The following is an 18876-nucleotide window of genomic DNA, read 5'->3' as shown; positions in this document are numbered from 1 at the left end:
TTTTTTTTTTTAAGTCTTAATAGTGCACAATGCTCAACAGCATTTGCTAGGAAGCCTCAGAAAGTGCTATTCTGCAAAAAAATAAAAAAGAGAAGGGAGAAATAAGTAGTCAGGCTTTAAAATAACATTCTCTTTGTCCCTTGTTCATGTTGGCTGTGCAGTGACAGTGCAACACACCCATAATGTTTAATAGGTTTGTAGGAGAATCACTTATGGGAGTGGGGCATTACCTGAGCTGTATTCTCAGTGGTCTTCGAATGTGCAATGCGTTAACGAAAACACTTTGAGACAATCTTTGGGAAAGACCATGTCTGAAAGCAGTGATTCAGCTACGGCTAAAGGAAGTGCCTTTAATTTTCACACTTAATAGAATATCCAGTAGCATTCAAAGGTCTGGCAAAACACCCTCAACTTGGTTGCATGGTGAATTTGGCTAATGGACCATGGTCGTGTGCTTGCAGGCTCCCCTATTCCCATTTGCTTCCCTGGCTAACAGGCACTGCCCTTCCCCACCTGGGACTAGTATCAGCTGGCCAGCTGCCATTGCAGTTCCAAAAGTGGCTACAAGCTGGGTAAGAAATGGTATATCCAGGCTGCAAGCTGCTGCCAGGATGACATAGAAATACTGCACAGTGCACAGTACAATATAATCTTTGTCATTAAAATCCCATCTATTTTTTCCTTTCATTATACCATGGAGCTTATGAATATGTGACACATAACCTTGGGTATAAGCTATTTTCTTACTTTCTTGATTCAGGAAATTTTGTTCTAGAAGGATTATTTTCTCTTTATGAAGAATAGAATTGTAATAGAAACGGAATATTTAATCTTGAACAAGTTGGGAAAAAAAAATGATCGAGCTTAATAACAACTGCTGTCTTTCTTTTCTGTGCATATCCAGTCCATGAGTCTCATAGAGATTGGGAACCCTTCCCAAAGCCTGGAGAACGTGTGTCGCTGGGCCTACCTGCAACAGAAACCTGACACTGGGCATGCAGAATACCACGACCATGCTATCTTCCTCACAAGGCAGGATTTCGGTCCATCTGGCATGCAAGGTAAGATGGGCATCAGTTTTTAGCATCTAAATTCAAGACTTGTGAGCAGCATTTCTGTTCATCATTTAACAAAGCTGATTTTGCAAGGTCTAACCGTGCTTCCTTTGCTTAGTTTCGGGCAACACTGTTTTTTTCCCCCTAGAGCTCTGCACATGGCCATTTTCTTTCGTAACTCTTTCAGTTATTATTTTATCCTTTCTAACTAATAGAATTATTTATTGGATCACTTCTTTGCTCTTATTGAAGCCAAACAAATGGGATCCCTGTGTAAACAGTCCTGAAATTTCCCAAAGATTAAAGAATGGACTCTGTGTTTAAAAAGTCTTCAAATAACTGTTGTGGTGTTCCAGCAGGATGGCCAAGAAATACTCTTAGAGAGGCCTGGAACAGTAGGACCGAGTAAAGTCCCCTTTTTATCCTGCTTTTTCCTTTTCTTAGGGTTCTGCATCCTTTGAGATGAGGTTTGCTCACTGGAGGTGATAAATCTCTGGGCTTTCTGGTTCCGTTTGGGTTGTCCGGGTCTGCTGGCAGCCCAGGGCTGGTGCTTTGCTCACACATTCCCGAGGGCTGGAATTGCACCCAGCTTGTGAGCTGGCACACAGCAGCAGACAGTCGTCTTTCCTCCTTTGCCTCATGTGCTTGCAGTAAACCAGGTCCAGAGTGGTCCTAGAGGAGAAAACGGCATCCTGGTGAACAATGAATATAGTATAATTTGTTCAACAGACCAATTTCATATATTTTATAGATGAGGGAGCACATTATTAAAAGTTTGGGGCAGAGGTCTCTTGTTACCTTCCAGAGGAGAGCTTCAACTGTGCGTGTGCCCCAGGAGGAAAGGCAGGGACATCTGTGCTCCAGCTTCTCAGCGCTGCCTTTTCTGCTCTCGTCCATTCCCTGGCACGTGCCGTGTTTCCCGCAGGCTACGCTCCGGTCACTGGGATGTGTCATCCTGTCCGAAGCTGCACGCTCAACCATGAAGATGGCTTTTCATCTGCCTTTGTGGTGGCCCATGAAACCGGACACGTGTGAGTACAACTAGGGACATCCTCTATCTTACCTCCTGATGTCTTTGGCACTGACAGATACCTGTGACATTGGTAAAACACAGATTATATTAAGAAACAACATTCCGGGCTAGCCCTACGTTCAGTTCTCAGCGCTCTCATAGCTTTCTTTGTGATCTTGGGTAAGCCTTGTAATCACTTGGTGTTTTGCTCTTTTCAAATGGAAAAAGGAACTAAGACCAAAATACTTCCAAGGCCTCTATGAGGCTAGAGTCAGTGATATATTATAGTCTCCTGGTGGAAATGTGAAGTATTTACTTTGATGAAATATGAATTCTTTGAGTCAGTGGAATACATGATTCATCTATAGTAAATAAACCCATCATCTGTGTAAGTTACCACTGCTGGAGAATACCATGCTATATAGAAACAAGGTGCCAAGCACTGACGTTACAACTATTCTGTTTATTTCATATTAAAAATGCAATTATTTTGTTTAGGGATGTGATTAGAACTGATGGCAGTCAGTAGCTGTTAGAGCTTTGGTTTCTTCCAGAGCGTATTGGTTTCTGTGTTTGCAGAGAATGCTCACTTATTTCCCACTTTTTTCTTGATAGAATAACAGTTTGCAGAAAACTTTCCCCAACAGTTTCAATCTATTATATTTTCCCTAAGAAAGTCTTCAGGCAATTTCCTGTTTTTTTTTTGTCTGAAATTATTTAAACAAAAAGTGTTGCTAAAATCTGTAAAATCTCCCAGTGTATATATCTTAATTAGACAGGGTTGTAGAATTGATACCCAGATGGTATTTCATTCCAGAATTTTGCATTAGGATTAAAAAGAATATGCAATCAGGTTTGAAGAGATACCACTGAAGATTGCTTGTGACCTCCGAAATCACACTGAGCTCCACTCTGTTAGTATAGATTAATTTAAGGAATGATATCTCCAATTTAATCAAAGCATACCCACAGAAAAATGTAATATGAGATCCTAACAAAGGAAAGGAAAAAATATATTCACAATGCAGCCAAAAAGGAATTTAAAGATACCTGTAGCTTGGAGTAATTTTTTAAAAGCACCAACACTTTGTGTGTGTGAAATAGGCTGAAATGTGGAACTGCTGCTGGGCAATAGCAGGAGTGAGTCTAAACTAACTCTCCATGGGCCTTTTTTTATTCCCCACCAAGGACAAGTTCACAATTGGACATTAATTCAAATGAAGCTAATGTGTGCTTTATTTATTTGTTTAAGTCAGATAAGCACTGAATTGCTCTGGGTGGGAGTAAAAACACGTGTCTGTTAATACTCTTGGGGAGTAGAGTAGATCCTTAATCTGGAAATGGATTCATTTAGACAAAGATATTCACAATTGCAGATATGTGTAGAGAAGTCCCAAGAAGGCATTTTTAGTGTGATGGAAAGTAGATTAAGTTAATCACGTGGAAGCATTTCGAAGGGTAAGTGCTTCTATATGAGAGCTACTACCGACGAGCCTTATTTCTCCTGCCTCTCCCCCCAGGCCAAGGGTGGGGATGCGTCAGGGTGGCTGTCCCCACCGCTGGTGGCGTTTGGTGTGTGGAGGCCCTGGGACGTCCCCGCGACCTAACGGCGCTCGCTCTCTCCGCAGGCTGGGCATGGAGCACGACGGCCAAGGGAACAGATGCGGGGACGAGGTCCGCCTGGGCAGCATCATGGCCCCGCTGGTGCAGGCCGCCTTCCACCGCTTCCACTGGTCCCGCTGCAGCCAGCAGGAGCTCAGCCGCTACCTCCAGTGAGTACCTGTTAAGCTGCCTCTCTCCTTTGCCTTGGAAGCACATGGGAACAATCCTGCTTGTAGCCTTTTTGCATTACGCTTTTAACAGTCACTCAAATATAGATAAATAAAACAAAGAACCTTTCCCTGGCCCTTCCTGTCATAGCAAGATGCTTCCCCAGCAACTGCAAGTTATAACGCCATTTCCCAATTGCTTTGATTTCAATTCACTGTGAATTGTCCTCAGTGCATTTAATTAACTGACATTGTTAATTTTCTCCAAGTTGACAGTATGTAGTCTTTCCTCCCTGGATTTACAAGGAGGCCCTGTTGCCAGCCTTACCCTAGCCCTGCTCCCTCCCATAGCTGCTCGCACAGGGGTGCCTCTGCTCCCACTGATTACTATCAAGGTTGGCCTGAGCACTTCATTGCTCACAATTCCTGCCACTGCTAAGATGGTGCTGCTTAAAGGGGAAGGTGCTGCTCTTCATAAACACTCAGAGCTTTAAGATAGAATCATAGAATCATAGAATCATAGAATGCTTAGGGTTGGAAGGGACCTCTAGAGATCATCTAGTCCAACCCCCCTGCACACGCAGGGACACCTAAAGCACGTGGCACAGGACTGCATCCAAGCGGGTTTTGAAGATCTCCAGAGAAGGAGACTCCACAACCTCTCTGGGCAGCCTGTTCCAGTGCTCTGTCACCCTCACTGTTAAGAAATTTTTCCTTAAGTTCCTATGGAATTTTTGATGTTTCAGTTTCCGGCCATTTCCTCTAGTCCTATCAGTGGCCACCACTGAAAAGAGACCATCCCCATCCTCTGCACTCCCTCCCTTGAGGTATTTATATACACTGATTAGATCCCCTCTCAGCCTTCTCTTCTCCAGGCTGAACAGGCCCAGCTCTCTCAGTCTTTCCTCATAGGGCAGATGTTCCAGGCCCCTGATCATCCTTGTAGCCCTGCGCTGGACTCTCTCCAGCAGCTTATATCTATCTATGGTTCTGGACTTTTTTTTTAAGCAGTTCCACTTAAATACCCTAAACGCAAAAAAAAGTTTTACTTTCCAGTCCTCTTAACAGTTTTATCCATGTCCCTTCCTTCCCTTTGAACATGATCCTTCAGTCACTGGACGTGCATCTGAGTTCCCTGACAAACTTTCACTGTACGGTCATAGCATTGCTCCTTACAGAATAGACCTTCCCCTTGTCAGGTGTAAGATGCATAACAAAATAACAGGGAAACTACTAGCAGAATACACAGAAAAAAGAGATAATGTAAATGCAGCAAAATGCCTGAAATAAAGAGTCGGTCTTTTTTGTCAATATTTTATTATCTTAGATATCTTAAGTATGGGAATAAAGACTAAACTTATTATCAGAGATATGTGTGTTTCGGTTAGCAAGATCCTTTTGTGCTTTATCTCTTAAATAAAAATCATCTGGCCTAGAGGATTGCTTTACATTCTTTTAAAAGCAGCTCTTTTTAAATATAAGGTGAAAGACAGTTTGCTTTGAAGTAAGTCTAACCTCAAAATTCTGCTTTCAGAATAGACTTGTGTATGGCATCCTCGTGTATGTCAAATAACTTAGAGACATTTCAGAGACATTGCAGTTTTCCTTGCACCTTAGCCAGATTTGACTCCAGTTCATACACTCACTGTTTAAGACTGCAGCAAAATCCCCCAAGTTCATCACACAGAAAGGGAGCTTTGTAGAAATGTCATCTGGAACCAAGGGACAGAGACAGGGGACAAGTCCAGGTGTTTAATGCAGGCTGAAGGGGGATCATGCTCGTAAAAGAGTCCCTGCTTCTCTGCAAGGCCACGGCAATATTGCAAGCTTAGCAGTATCTTGGCTTGTAAAATTTGACTTGAAAGACAGTTGCAGGCAAATAGGTTCCACAAATGGAAAATTAATTAAACTTTCCTTTCTTCTTGGTCTCATCTGGGTTCTTCCTTTGATTCCTTTCACATAGGGAACTGGAAGCTGATACAAATTTACCTGCAAGCAAAGTGAAAATTACAATGGAAAGGCTTCAGGAAAAAAAAAATAGAATCTATTAAATGTGGATACAACATGATTAAGTTTATGTAGGCATAATTGCTGTATTAACTGCTTTATGCCCAGTGTCTGAGAAATTGTAGGCTGTGTTTTGTTTGGAACAAAAAGGCACCGAAACCACAAACACCGTGCAGGTCTCGCAGCCCCATCTGTTACTGTAATTTTTGCCTGTTGCAGTTCCTATGATTGTCTGCGTGATGATCCTTTCGAACATGACTGGCCTTCCCTTCCTCAGCTGCCAGGAATTCACTACTCCATGAATGAGCAGTGCCGTTTTGATTTTGGTTTGGGCTACATGATGTGCACAGCTGTGAGTACTTAGCTTGGCTTCTGATATTTTTCATGCAGGAGTATTTTTAAGTGTCTCTGAAATAGGGTCTGTATAGTGAAGCCCCACAAGGAAAGTTATTGTTCCCACTTAACTTTAAACAAGAAATAACAGCTGAATGTTGACAAATAAGCTATTTTAAGTATCTCCATATTTTTTTTAAACTGAAGTTACAGGAATTATTATGCCGTAGTTTCATACATAGTGCTAGACTTCAGGCAAACAAGCTTGCTCTACTACTGAGCCTCTTATCACTGGCAGATAGATATTTTGTTACAGCACTCTGAACAAGAAGGAGAAGGATTTAGTGTCACATCTTGTACTGTTAATACAGGGCGCTCTGCTTTTATGTTCCAGTTTTATGGGAAGTATGATGCATTTTGATGCTTAGCATGTGCAAATAAGCGTGACAGCAAGTAGCGCATTTTGCAGGGACCCTTAATGATACGGTTGGCTCTCTTCTACCGGGAAAACAAGAGACAAATAAATTTGAAACAAAGCAAGATTAGAGCAAGTTCCAGTAGATTGGTCTCAGAGAGAAGACAGAAATATTAAATGGAAAGGGAAGCTTTCAGCTGGTGTGGCAGCTGTTAACACATAACTTTGGTTCTCAGCTGCAGCAGTATGCAGGAGGAGGAGTGTCTGCAGGTGACAGATGAGAACCTCTAAAGCATCAGCTGTAGGGCTATGTCTGGACACAGTTCCCACCAAGGCTGCCTTGGGAGGATGTCCCTGCTAGAGAGGGGCTGCTCCTCTAGCAATGCCTCCATAAAAGGGCAACTTTTAGTCCTTCTTTATTCAGAATAGCCAAGAGCATGTGGAGGCATCAGATTTTAACATATTGTGTGATGGGCAGTTCTCATTTTCTTCATGCTTTGACATCAATGCTGTCAAAGGACAGATAAAACACTAAATAGGATCAGGATCCAATGAACGAGGAATCAGATTTCCCTCCTCAAAGAAAGTGGTAACAACAGTGGAGCTATGGTCTGAGTAGCTTGTTTCCTCCTCCCATGGGGACTCAAGTATTACCTATCTTGCTTGCCAAATGAAGCAGGACCATTGGAGAAGCTGTAAGAAAAGTCAGTGTGGTCCACCCAGTGTAGCCAGCTTCTCTCATCCAGCCTGCCTTTGGCTGCTAATATAAAATGATTTTTGCACGGCATTTTTCTTTCAAGTGTGGGCAGAATCTCTCTTTGAAGTCGTTGATGGTTTTGCATGAAAGTGGCCTTCGGTTCTGCTCAGTCCACAGCCACGCCGGTGGAATCAGTGGAAACATCTGCCCTTTTAAAGCTAGAAAAGGGAAACCCCACCGTGCTGCAGGGTTTCTGGGAGGGTTCGCAGCGGGTGCTCCCCGCAGCAACGTCCACGCTGACTTCTCGTGTGTTTCAGTTCCGAACGTTTGATCCCTGCAAGCAGCTGTGGTGCAGCCATCCCGAGAACCCCTACTTCTGCAAGACGAAGAAAGGGCCTCCGCTGGACGGGACCATGTGCGCCCCAGGGAAGGTGAGAGCAGCTCTGCGTGTGTCCACTCAGCCGTCCGACTGTCTGTAGGGAATCGAGGGCAAAAAGACAGGATTCCTCCTCCTGATTTCCTGCTTCATTCTTACAAGCACAGAAAACAGAGGAATGGAGAATGATTTCTTTTTTTCTCCATAAGGCCTTTGGGCAAGTCTGAGAGCTGCGTTAGGCCTCACAAGTTCTCAAGTCTCTTGGAGAGAGATGTAGTTGATTTTACAAAAGAAAAACTTATCTGAGGATGCGAAATCAGCTAAAAAGATGTGGGGAAAGCGCAGGAGTGCCAAGAGGGCGGCTCTGCGCGTGGGGAGAGGAGGCAGGGGCTGGGCTGAGGGCGGCCAGCGCAGGGGCTCGCGCTCTGCTTCGGAGCAGGACATCGCAGCAGAGCCAGAAAGGGGGGTTTGTCCTGGCAAAGGACTCGTGTGAGGTCTAGGAGGGGCTGCGTTTCCATGCGGGATGCTGCTCTTCCCAGCGCGGAGAGGCCACGGGGGCTGATGGAGCTGAGGCCGCTGAATGTGGCCGGGGGGACGGTCTCGGTTACCTGCGTTGGAGGTGGGAACGGAGGGCGCTCACACTGTGCTCCGACCCCCCGGGCCTTGGAGGCTCCCACGGGCTCAGCCCTCACGGCGCTTTCCATGATCCAGGGGGAGAGGAGGGTGCTGGAAAGGCCTTTTATAGACCCCAGTGGGTCACATCGTTTCTAGGACAAATGAACCACGTTAGCAGCTGCCATTACTGGGTTTTAACATCATTTTTTTAATGAAAACACAGTGTAAGGCTACATTCAGTCCCAACAAGCCCTGAGCTATGCAAGCCATTCCGTTTAATTTTTCTCTTTTTCAGGTTATTCCTGTTAAAACAGCTTTGTTGCTGGTGTGAAAGTATATGAATACAAATCAAAACTACAGTCCCAAATCTTAGGTAGTTTATTTACACTGACTTGCACCAGTTTTCTGTATCTTGATTTTACATTAGAAGTGCAGATAAAGGTCCAGAAGGATACTATTATGTTGCATTTTCTTGCTTCATTTACCAACTTTTTATTTTTTCATATGAGTATTTGAATAGAAAGAAGAAAGAACTTACAAGCGTGCAGTTAAGGATCAGTCAGTGCTTCCATTGTAAACAGTTTGTCAGGATATTATGCAACTGAGCTGTAAAAATTTTCTCTGGACGGGAACTTGGGATCCAAGGTTTTGGCTAACTGTGCAGGCTGGCCAGGTTTTTAGTTAGTGGAGATGTGAGGGAGTGTGTGCACATCCTGAAGGTTTAGTAGATGATAGAACTGTAACTGCTTTATTCCCATAGGGGCTGTCCCCTTTTTTATGATAAATAGACTTAGTACAACCTTCCAAGGCAGCCTAAGAAAATAATACAAAATAAAAACCATTTTGTTAGATAAGACTCCAAAGATTGAGCCAAATATATTTTTTTAAATAGCATGAGTTATAAAGTGCTACTATTAACTTTGTATTTCCAAGCTCAACATTTGACCAATATTTTTATTAGAAGTTGCTGGTCTTTTTGAATACAGATAAATCAGATGATTTTCTTTCATCTTTTCTTTGCCTTGTCATCCCTGCCTTGATTTGACCTTTCTCTGTTATTCTCTTCATCCATTTGGACAATACCAGAGACTCTGAAGCAAAAGGACTGTGCCTGTAAAATGAGTGCGTTGCAGAAGGTAGGGACTCAATTTCCCTGTGGCCATTTCCTTTAAGATACATTTCCCATGATATCTCAGCAGCACTTGAGAAAGAGGGAAAAAAAATCCGCAAACTTGGTTGACTATTTTCTTTGGAATAACGCCAGAGGAGAACTGAACAGAAACATAAGCAATTAAAGATGTTGATTCAAAAACTCCCATTTGCTTCCCACTTAGAGACATGTAGTTATCGTGATTTCATACCACTAATTCCCAGTGCCTATTTTAAGCTGAGACCAATCAAAACACTGCTGATGTGTCCAAGAAACATCCTGGTGTTGCCGCAGGCGCGAGACTTGATGCCAGAAGTGGAAGTCGTGCTCTGGGGCCTGACCCGGCTCGCGGTGCGTAGCTATTTTCACCTAAGCCAGGTCTCAGATAGCTGATAACCGGGGGCTTCACTTTTCCAAACTTAGCTGATGCTCCCGAGGAGAGGCCAGTCCAGCCTGCCCTTTTCCCAGCTGAAGCTCAAGGGGCAGGAGCACCCTTGGAGACCCCCTGTTTGTGTCTCCTGGTCACGGAGCGTTACAGAAAGATTTGACTTTTTAATGCTCTGTATGTGTTTAGGCGTGTGTGTGTGTATATGTACATACATGCACACTTGTGCCTTTACGTAAATATATGCAAGCTTTGAGCTCCTGATAGTTTTTAAGGATGCTCTCTTATCTATTAATTTTAATGCTTTTGCATAAACTCACTATGAAGGTAGTGATTGCTTGCAAGAATTTGCCAAAAGAGGGAGGTTCAAAAACTTTTTAATAAATCTCCTTATGCAAATGAAGGCATTTAATAACCAAATACATTAAGTTGATTGGCCACAAACTAGTAATTTGCTAGATTTACTGGCAGTAAGATAAGTTATTCTCTTGGCTTGTGCCTTCCCAGACAGAGAAGAAAGTCACTATATGTATTTTTGAAGGGAATATATAGAATATTTTACAATGCTTTTGACCTGATTTTTTTTTAATCAGATTAAGATTTAAATAGGAAGAGGAAGTCTGTATTGATTTTTCTGAAGCTATGATGGTGCAGTGACTTACAATTAATTCTCTGCAATCTGGATGGTCATATTGACTTCCAGTGTGTAAAGGTAACTCCAGCCTGCAAAGCCAAGCACAGGTAAGGTCAGATTCTCAATGTGAAGTGAGATACGCTTCAGAAACTGCTGTGGTAAAACATGCAAGTAAGGCATAACTGCAAAGCTTAACTCTTTGCATAGCTAGGGATTAAAAAATCATCTGCTTTCAACCGATGATTTATTTATATGTATCCAGTTCTGTAAACTCTACTCTTAGTCACAGGCTTCTTAAGCCAGGGAACCTTTAGAAACATATCACCAGTTTTTGTTCTGTTTCTTAAACTATGACTCTTCTGGGGAGACGTTTATATTGGCTGAAGTAACTCACTGCTTTCCGTGAGAGAGGAGTAAAAAACAAAGTCACTCATGCAAGGCGATTGCAGACTAGAGCCCATCTGCTTGCTGCAGTGACTAATGCAAAGGTTTACCCCACCTGACCCTCCTTTCTTCCCTTTTCCTGCGGAGAGCTAAGAACCCCCAACCTTCCTGGGTCAACTGAGCTGATGTTGCTCTTCAGTTTGACGCCTGTGCCCAGGGTCCAAGCGCATACCCAGCAGTTCTCCTGCCTTTCACAGTTTTGTTGACATTATCTGAGTTGAACTTGGAGATGTTTTTTGTCTCAACAGGAAAAGAAGGGATTGATTAAATATTGAAATAAAAAGATACTGTTAAGAAGAAAAATGGACCAAGAAAAAAGGTACACTAATGTGTGCTCAAAGCAATCCAGATAATTTCCCGCTGAGAAAGCTGACCTCAGCTTCTCTCGGAGACAGGAGACAGATGGATAAGTGTATGCTGTGTTAGTCACCACAGAAACAGTGAGAATACTTGATTCTCCACACCAGAAACTTTTACTGGCTTGCAGGGTACATTTTACTGTTACGGCTCTCGCTTTATCCCTTGCAATTAATTATTCTGAAACAGATGGAGCTGAGCAGGCCAGCCTGCATCCGAGGGGAATATAAATAAATAAATAACCTTCTCGTGGTAGGATCTACCAGCTGTAACCCACTGAGAGGAGCTACCTGGCAGGTAACCGGGCAAGCAGTCAAGGAGATGCAGCAAAGGGCTGACAGTTGCTGTCTGATGTAAAAAAGTTAGAGATACCAGAAGAGAAGGAAGATTTCTTTAAAAATTAATTCACAGATGCTTTAAGCCCATAGGAACACACTAGCTCTTGTTTTGGCCTCTGCAGCCGTTGTTTCAAAGAACTGCTGAAAACAGCAGTGGAATGTTTTACTGCAAGAGGTTTAAGCTTCCTCTCCTGGAAATTGCACTTGTTTTGGACTGTCCTGTTTGCCAAAAAAAAGGCGAGAATACGAGAAGTCATCTTCTCTTCCACTAAGAAAGCAACTTGCATTTACCCATCTTTTTCCTCATTAAAAAAAAAAAAGCTTTAATACGCCTCATGTTCAAAATGAAAACCTCGTTTTATTATGAGTACAGTTGGAACTGGCTCTTTTCCACCTCATTATGTACTTAATGTAGCAGCAAGAGGAAGGAAAGCCTCTAGCTTCCCGTATTGCATTAGGGATCACTCCATCCCAGGTTTTGTCTCCTCACACCCTCTCCATTCTCACAGATCTGCACAGAGCAAGATTTGCTTCTGGATCGTTTCGTTTTATGTTGACTCCTCTCTTTTCATCCCCAAACGAAAAGGCAGAGCTGCTGATGACTCACTTCACACAAGCGGTGGCTCTGCCTCGGCTTCCCGGCCTTCAGCACGACCTGCTTCTCCAGTAAAAATCAATGCTGCTCTTTCCTTTACGCAGCAAAGTCAATAACACTTTTCCATGTTTGCTTTCCAGTTCAGGGACCAGTCACAATGTCAAGTAGAGGCTTTATTAGTGGTTGTTGCAAACCCACATCCCCAGCTCCTCGTTAAAATGAAAAAAGAAAAGAAATTGGAAAACACAGCATCACAAGTCTCCTTCTCTCCTCTGCTGAGGCCAAGCACTGGACACTTCCTAATGAACACACACTACGTGGCTCTTGAAACTGGCTTGGTGGTTCATGGACAACTTATATGTGAGAGATGCAGAACTCCTGAAAAAAAGGATATTTAAACAAGCACCGATCAAGGGTTGTGGCATCTCATGTCACGAGCACAGCTGGATTTGTAGGGGCAGGATCATGTTCCTCCAGCATCCCCTGCATCTGTCTTGGGGTGCCACTGCCACCCAGGTCCCCTCAATGCACAAACCTTTCATTCAAACAAGCCTCTATGGAGCTGGAAGTAGATGGTCCCTGAAGGGCATAGCACTAAACCTGAAATTGAGGAAGGCAAAGAAGGACGCATTAGCATTTTGCATTTCTTCCATGCTTTGCTGAATTATCTCTTCTTCTGTCAAACAAGAAGGATCTGCCTTTACAGCTCCAGAGCAGGATATTGTTATAATTGGCTTCATGGTAACTACTTCATAGGTTTTGACTTGGATTATTTGAAGCCATGAGAAAGAACAAATAGTTGAAACCTAATTTCTACTCTGTTTCCCTCTCCTTGTCCAACCAAATCAGTAACAAAATAAATTGCCATGAATAAAGAGCCAGTCATTAAGCAGATTAGCAAATCAGTAAGCTGTATCTTGTCACCATTTTACTAATGATTCTCTAAGTTCCACATTATTAATGATTATCCATCACTTTTGAATTTGTCTTCCTGATCGCTATGCTTAAGAAAGCTCTCCCCTTATGTATCTTCTGATTTTGTTTTTGCTGGCAGCATGTGTTTAGCCATATGCTCAGCTCGTGCTGCCTGCCAAATTCTTGCATTCCAGGGCTTGTTAAGCTGTGTAAAATGTTATTGTTGACTTGAATGTTAAGGGAAGTAAGTGACTGATTGCACTTGTTGTTGTGGCCATCTGTGCGTGTGAGCCAGAGCTCTTATCCCGACAGCAACCGTGAAGGCAGACAGACTGCGACAGTCGAATGCAAAGAAGTCATTTGTGGTGCTTGAAGTATTTTCCAGCATCCACACTTCATCAGTACACTTCTGTGTGAGCAGAAGTAATACCTGAAAAGGCCAATGTCTTTGATCCTTGAGAATAATTCTTCTTGACTTCAGCTAAAAAAAAAAAAAGAAAAAAAAGAAAAAAATCTTCCCTGATTAGGAGCTGGAGAAATTGGTTGTGAGGCATTAGCAGGCTTCTCTAATGAAGGGAGATGGTCAAGAGGATGTTGGAATTGAAGCTACAAAGATGATTTTTCTTTCTTGAAAGAAATGCGTAGGCACTTTAAGAGTATAAGGAATTTAGCAAGCTGCATTTTCAATCGCCGTAGAAGGACTGTACTTCCTTATGAGGCATAGCTAAGAGAAAAGGGAAAACTTAACAGATGATGATGAACTGCTCAGCAGTGGGAATGTCCTGGCTTGTTCTTTCATGGCTGCTTTGTGATGTTTTGGCCCGTTTTGATGTGAGATCTCCAGACATATGGGCAGAGTTGTTTACTTAGTGTTGATAACACCTGAAATGGAAGATGGCTCTAACTTCATGCCAGTTTGCTGACCTGGGTTATTGCAGCAGTGTTTGCAGAGGTGCAGGAAGGACGGGGAAGGACTGTTCTGCAGGGACACAGTAATGTGCTGTACTTCAGCTTCTCCCGTAGTGTAATTTAACTGTCTCATTTTGTCTTATGTGCAATTTTCCCTTTTAGCATTGCTTCAAAGGTCACTGCATCTGGTTGACACCGGATATCCTGAAGCAGGATGGACACTGGGGGGCATGGAGCAAGTTCGGCTCTTGTTCTCGCACCTGCGGCACGGGGGTGAAGTACCGCACGCGGCAGTGTGACAATCCACAGTGAGTCCCTGGTGCACCCCGTGCTTCCCTGGCGTGGAGTGCTTGAGCTGCGTGAATCGCTGCCAACTTACCAGTCAGTAGCATGGAAAGTACTAGTGCAGTAAGGATGCTAAAGCACATAGCTGGGGCTTGTGAAATCTGACCTGATGTGCATATTAAATATATAATTTTTGCTTTTGCATCTTACTGTTATATCATAACATGTCACGACTATAATAGCAGGAACTAAAACAAGAGTTAGAATTAAATAATTTTACCAGGCAGAGTTTTCAATGCTGACTTTCTCACTTTACCGTTAAAAATAAACACTGCTAGTGTTAAAAATAGTATTATAATTGATAAAAATGCTGTATTAGCGAGGCTGTGTTTTTTGATGCAAAGCTGTTCTGTCAAGAAAAACAATTGTAGCCATCCTAATTTCAGCCTTTATTACATTGGCAACATAAAAGTGACCTTTATAATTGCGGACTCCGTTTTAGTTGTAAAATCTGTTTTGATGTTAGTGAGACTTAACACGCTATTTAAAATGTTTTCTGTGTGTTCTGGAAGAAGGTGCAAAGCCAGATATGACTCTCGAGCTCTGTGTTGCCAGATAACATAATGCCAGGTTGGAATGCACTTGGGCCTGGAGGAGGGAGCACTGATCTGTGCTGTATTTCTGGATTTGCCACTGGCTTAGGGGGTGAATGTGAATCAGTCACTTCCTCTGCTTGTGCATTTCGTTCCCAGTCTGCACCAAGAAAATGACTTTTCTTGCCTGTATCAAGTGCTTTGAGGCTCAACTGGCAGAAATTGCTCCATGAGAGCTAGACACTAACAGCAGGTTTTTAAAACGATCTCATATTTTACCCTAGCTGTAATGGTGTCTAGTAGAGGCTGAGTGAAACCTTTCCAAAATGCCTCCCAGACTCTCTGTTTCAACAGAAAACAAATATCAGAGCAGTCATTAGACTAGATGAAGCCCTGATAAAATGTGGGAAGGAAGTACCAGAAACAGACAATTAGCTTTGTCTAGTTCTTGACTGGGATTTAAATTACACCTGAAAAGATGTAATAAATACTTGATCCATGCATGAATGGCATAACTGACTATCCTTTTCCTTCCTCTCTCCAGCCCAGCCAATGGAGGCCGCACGTGTGTGGGGCCAAGCTATGAGTTCCAGCTTTGCAACACTCAGGATTGTCCTAAGGACCTGGAGGATTTCCGAGAGGAGCAGTGCAGACAGTGGGATCCTTACTTCGAATATCAGAACACAAAGCACCACTGGCTCCCCTATGAACACGTTGATGGTGAGCAGTGTCTCTGCCCGTCCTCAGTGGTTTTGGTGAGGTTAGTGACAGCCTGGGAGCTCTGGAGCCTGGAGCTGGGTCTCACATGGCCGTCTTAAGCCAACATCTTAAGCCGACATCTTAAGCCAAGTTGCCTTTGTCCATGCACCGAAGAGCAATAGTGCATAAGGAAAGGCCAGGAGAACTGCAGACCAGCATGTCCCACTATCATACTAGGAGACTAATAGAAAAGATTATGAAAAAGAAAAATCAGTAGATCCACATGTAAAAAATATACTAGGCAGGATCAAATTATTTCTAGGGAAATCATACTCCGCATCTGCTAGAGTTCTTCAACAGGTTCAGTCTCATCCATGTCTATATATGAGTGATCTGATTCATCTAATATATTTGGATTCTTGAAACCCTTTGCACCCTCTTCCCCCACTAAATGCTCTTAAACTGAATTGTCATGGGATAAATGGGAGTAGTTTTGCTGGGAGATGTCTGTGTCCTGCAAGGAGCTGTGCTGGGATGAGTACTTGGGGCATGGTTAGCCGTGATCTGAGAAAGGGAGCAAACGGAGATGACAAACTTTGCTCTGAATACAAAATTATTCAGGATAGTAATAATAAAAAGGCCCAAGCAGACAAGGATAAGCAAGAGTGTAGATAGACCAGGACTTTACAGCTCGGAGAAGTAATGATTTAGATTAAAAAGAGAGTTACCGAAATGTGAGTAGCATGAAACTGAAGAGGGAACAATTTATTCACTGTTTTTCATAACACAGGCCTGGGAACATTAAATAACATTTTCAGGTGGCAGATTTAAAACAAATAAAAGGAAGTACTTTTCCACATAGCATATAATTAAACTGGAATTCATTGCCACAGGATGTTTTGGATGCCAGAAGCTTATAGAGTGATTTAGAGAAATTCTTGAAAGGTCTATAACCCATCCAGAGCTATTAAGCACCAATATATAACCATGACTTAGGAAGTCCTTGAGTTGCATTTTTACAAGGAGTTTAGAGAATGTACTAGGGAGAGTAGTGCAAAGTTTGTTCTGCTTCACGTCGTTCTGCAAGCGCTGCGAGCACCGTTACAGACAGGATATTGGGTTGCCTACGCGTTGGGTCACAACCAGCATGCTCATTCTGATGTTCTGAAATCAGCTCTTAGAACAAAAATGCTTATTTTCTTCTTAACATCTCTGCTCTAACCGTCAACAAAAGTGCAGATAATTGATTTGTGGCATGAAGGCTGTTGCCATGCCATTGCCATGTCGTGCTGCAGAAGTGCTGGGGAGAGATTTTAGCCAACAAAGGGACAGATGGAAGCGATCTTAGATGACAAGCAGTGGGACTGCTCACCATTATTAAATCTAACCACTTAATTTGAGCAACGGGTCCTCCAGGTCAGTGTTGTCGTGGCAGAGGACAGGTAGCAGGTAGCCGGGTACCGAGCTGTGCTCGGGTAACTGCGCTGTCCTTGGCCAGGCTCAGTTCTCAGGGAGGGGAAAGTTCACTTGGGGTGAGCTGTGTTGCATTCCAGTGAGAGGACACTGCCAGAAGTCAATGGCAAATTCATTGTAATTAATTTGTCCGGATTTTTTCCTACATAGTTCTTAGGGCTGCCTTATTCTCTTCATTGCGTCTTGTGCAATCTGGGGCTTTCAGAGGAGCATATAGAGCTTCATGGCTTCATTTCATGGAATCGCTTTCCTGGCCCAAGGAGAGGGGAAGAACACTGTGACCAACAGGCCTTTGCTCCTGGTTTAGGATTTGGAATAGTCTGCTGCAGAGACTGCTGAAATGAATCAGACTTTTTTCTATCAGCTTCAATGACTTGGGTCATATATCAGCTCAGTCTGATCACTGCTCACTGCTATTTTTTAGTATAGCTATGATATAATCCACAGCCACCCTTGTGAGAGTTACATTCACGTATGTGATGTTACTAAAGGGAACAACTTTTGTGTGAAGGCAAGGCCAGAGGGAGGTTATTCTAAAATTGCTAATACACTTAAAGACACCTTCTGTAAAGCTCAAGCACATCAACAACGTGTGCTTGAGCCCAGCAGGGATGTACCCAGAGGCTCTCCAGGGCCCCGGGCATCCCCTCGCGCAGCCTCTGCTGGGCTCGCAGCCCTGTGCCACGTGTCTGCCACGGCAGCGTGTGACGTGGGCCCTTGGCTGCCATCCTCAGAAGGAGGAGGAGGAGGAGGGGAGGAAAGGAGCAAGGAATGGCCAGGCACATTGCTCACTTCCACGCTGCCTGCCCCGTGCTGTGCCAGGCACCAGGGGTGGGAAGGAAAATCGTACTTGGCAGCTAACGGGATCCAATTTAATGGCAATTGTAAATTTACTGTTCTCGTGATGGGAACCATCTCTCATAAATAAACCTTTGGAACAGAGAGATCTTGTGCATAAACTAATGTTTTTAGTATATACAAATCCACTGGGATTGAGATTATTGCGATCTTAATATATCTATTAAGAAACCACACAAGAAAAGTAAGGTGGCTGCTTTAATGGCCCAGACCCTACATTTTTAGTATGACATATCTGCACTGTTCAGCAGCAGACCAGAGGTCTCTGATGTACCAATACCCAGTGGTTATGAAGACAGCAACAGCAATAACAAGAAGTTTATTAAAAGAGGGCAGAGGTCATGGCACTGTATGGGAATAAAAATGCAAAGGGCCTGTGAAGATTTGTTTTAATTGAACTACTAAAATGGAAAGATCTCTCTTTTTTTTAATGGTGGGAAAAATACCCTGAGCTTTAATCATGCTAAAGTAGAAGAATCTTTGTTTGTTCTGTCTAACAGAAAGGTCATCTGCTGCTTACTGACAAGGAAAGCATAGTGAATCTAATTATGGGGCTGGAGAAAGCAAGAAATATGGGTAAAGTGAAATACAGTGGTGGAATATAATTTTGTGCAATAAGTAATTAGTCCTTTCAACTTTGTTGTTTGTTTTGTGCTCCTTGACAGAGGTTAGGAGGAAGAGGTATATTTGTCTGGTTGGTTATACATGTGTTAGCAGTAGGTTTTTTTCTGAGTCTCTTTGACATCTTGTCTTTCTTAATGATTTCAGCCATCATAAATACAAACACAGCAGTGAGGGCAGGCATATTACTTTCTTATTTAGAAGGAAATGGTGTGGTCTAGTTGTCTCTGAAAACTTTTTCAAAGCCAGTTTTGCTTACAATGTAGAACAGCTGCTTTTATTTGCAAAATTGTATTTGCCTTTTTTTTTTCAGAATTAAGTAGAATGTGGGAGAAACTGAT

At 43.0% G+C, this 18876-nt stretch overlaps 1 protein-coding gene across 1 annotated transcript in view; it reads left to right on the top strand.

The window, feature by feature from the left end:
* Positions 1-18876, top strand: part of ADAMTS2 (ADAM metallopeptidase with thrombospondin type 1 motif 2) — a 152979-nt gene that overhangs the window by 120153 nt on the left and 13950 nt on the right. Inside the window, exons 6-12 of the mRNA XM_088536827.1 lie at positions 905-1061; positions 1981-2086; positions 3696-3839; positions 6063-6195; positions 7606-7719; positions 14169-14314; positions 15429-15604. Coding sequence (XP_088392953.1) covers positions 905-1061; positions 1981-2086; positions 3696-3839; positions 6063-6195; positions 7606-7719; positions 14169-14314; positions 15429-15604 — 976 coding nt within the window. The remainder of the gene's footprint in view (positions 1-904; positions 1062-1980; positions 2087-3695; positions 3840-6062; positions 6196-7605; positions 7720-14168; positions 14315-15428; positions 15605-18876) is intronic.

The sequence above is a fragment of the Tinamus guttatus genome, unplaced genomic scaffold (assembly GCF_059628265.1).
Source record: "Tinamus guttatus ecotype Peru unplaced genomic scaffold, ASM5962826v1 Tinamus_guttatus_pri_ptg000710l, whole genome shotgun sequence".
Lineage (NCBI taxonomy): Eukaryota > Metazoa > Chordata > Aves > Tinamiformes > Tinamidae > Tinamus > Tinamus guttatus.
The sequence above is the reverse complement of the archived record's forward strand: the minus strand, read 5'-3'. Positions and strand labels throughout refer to the sequence as shown.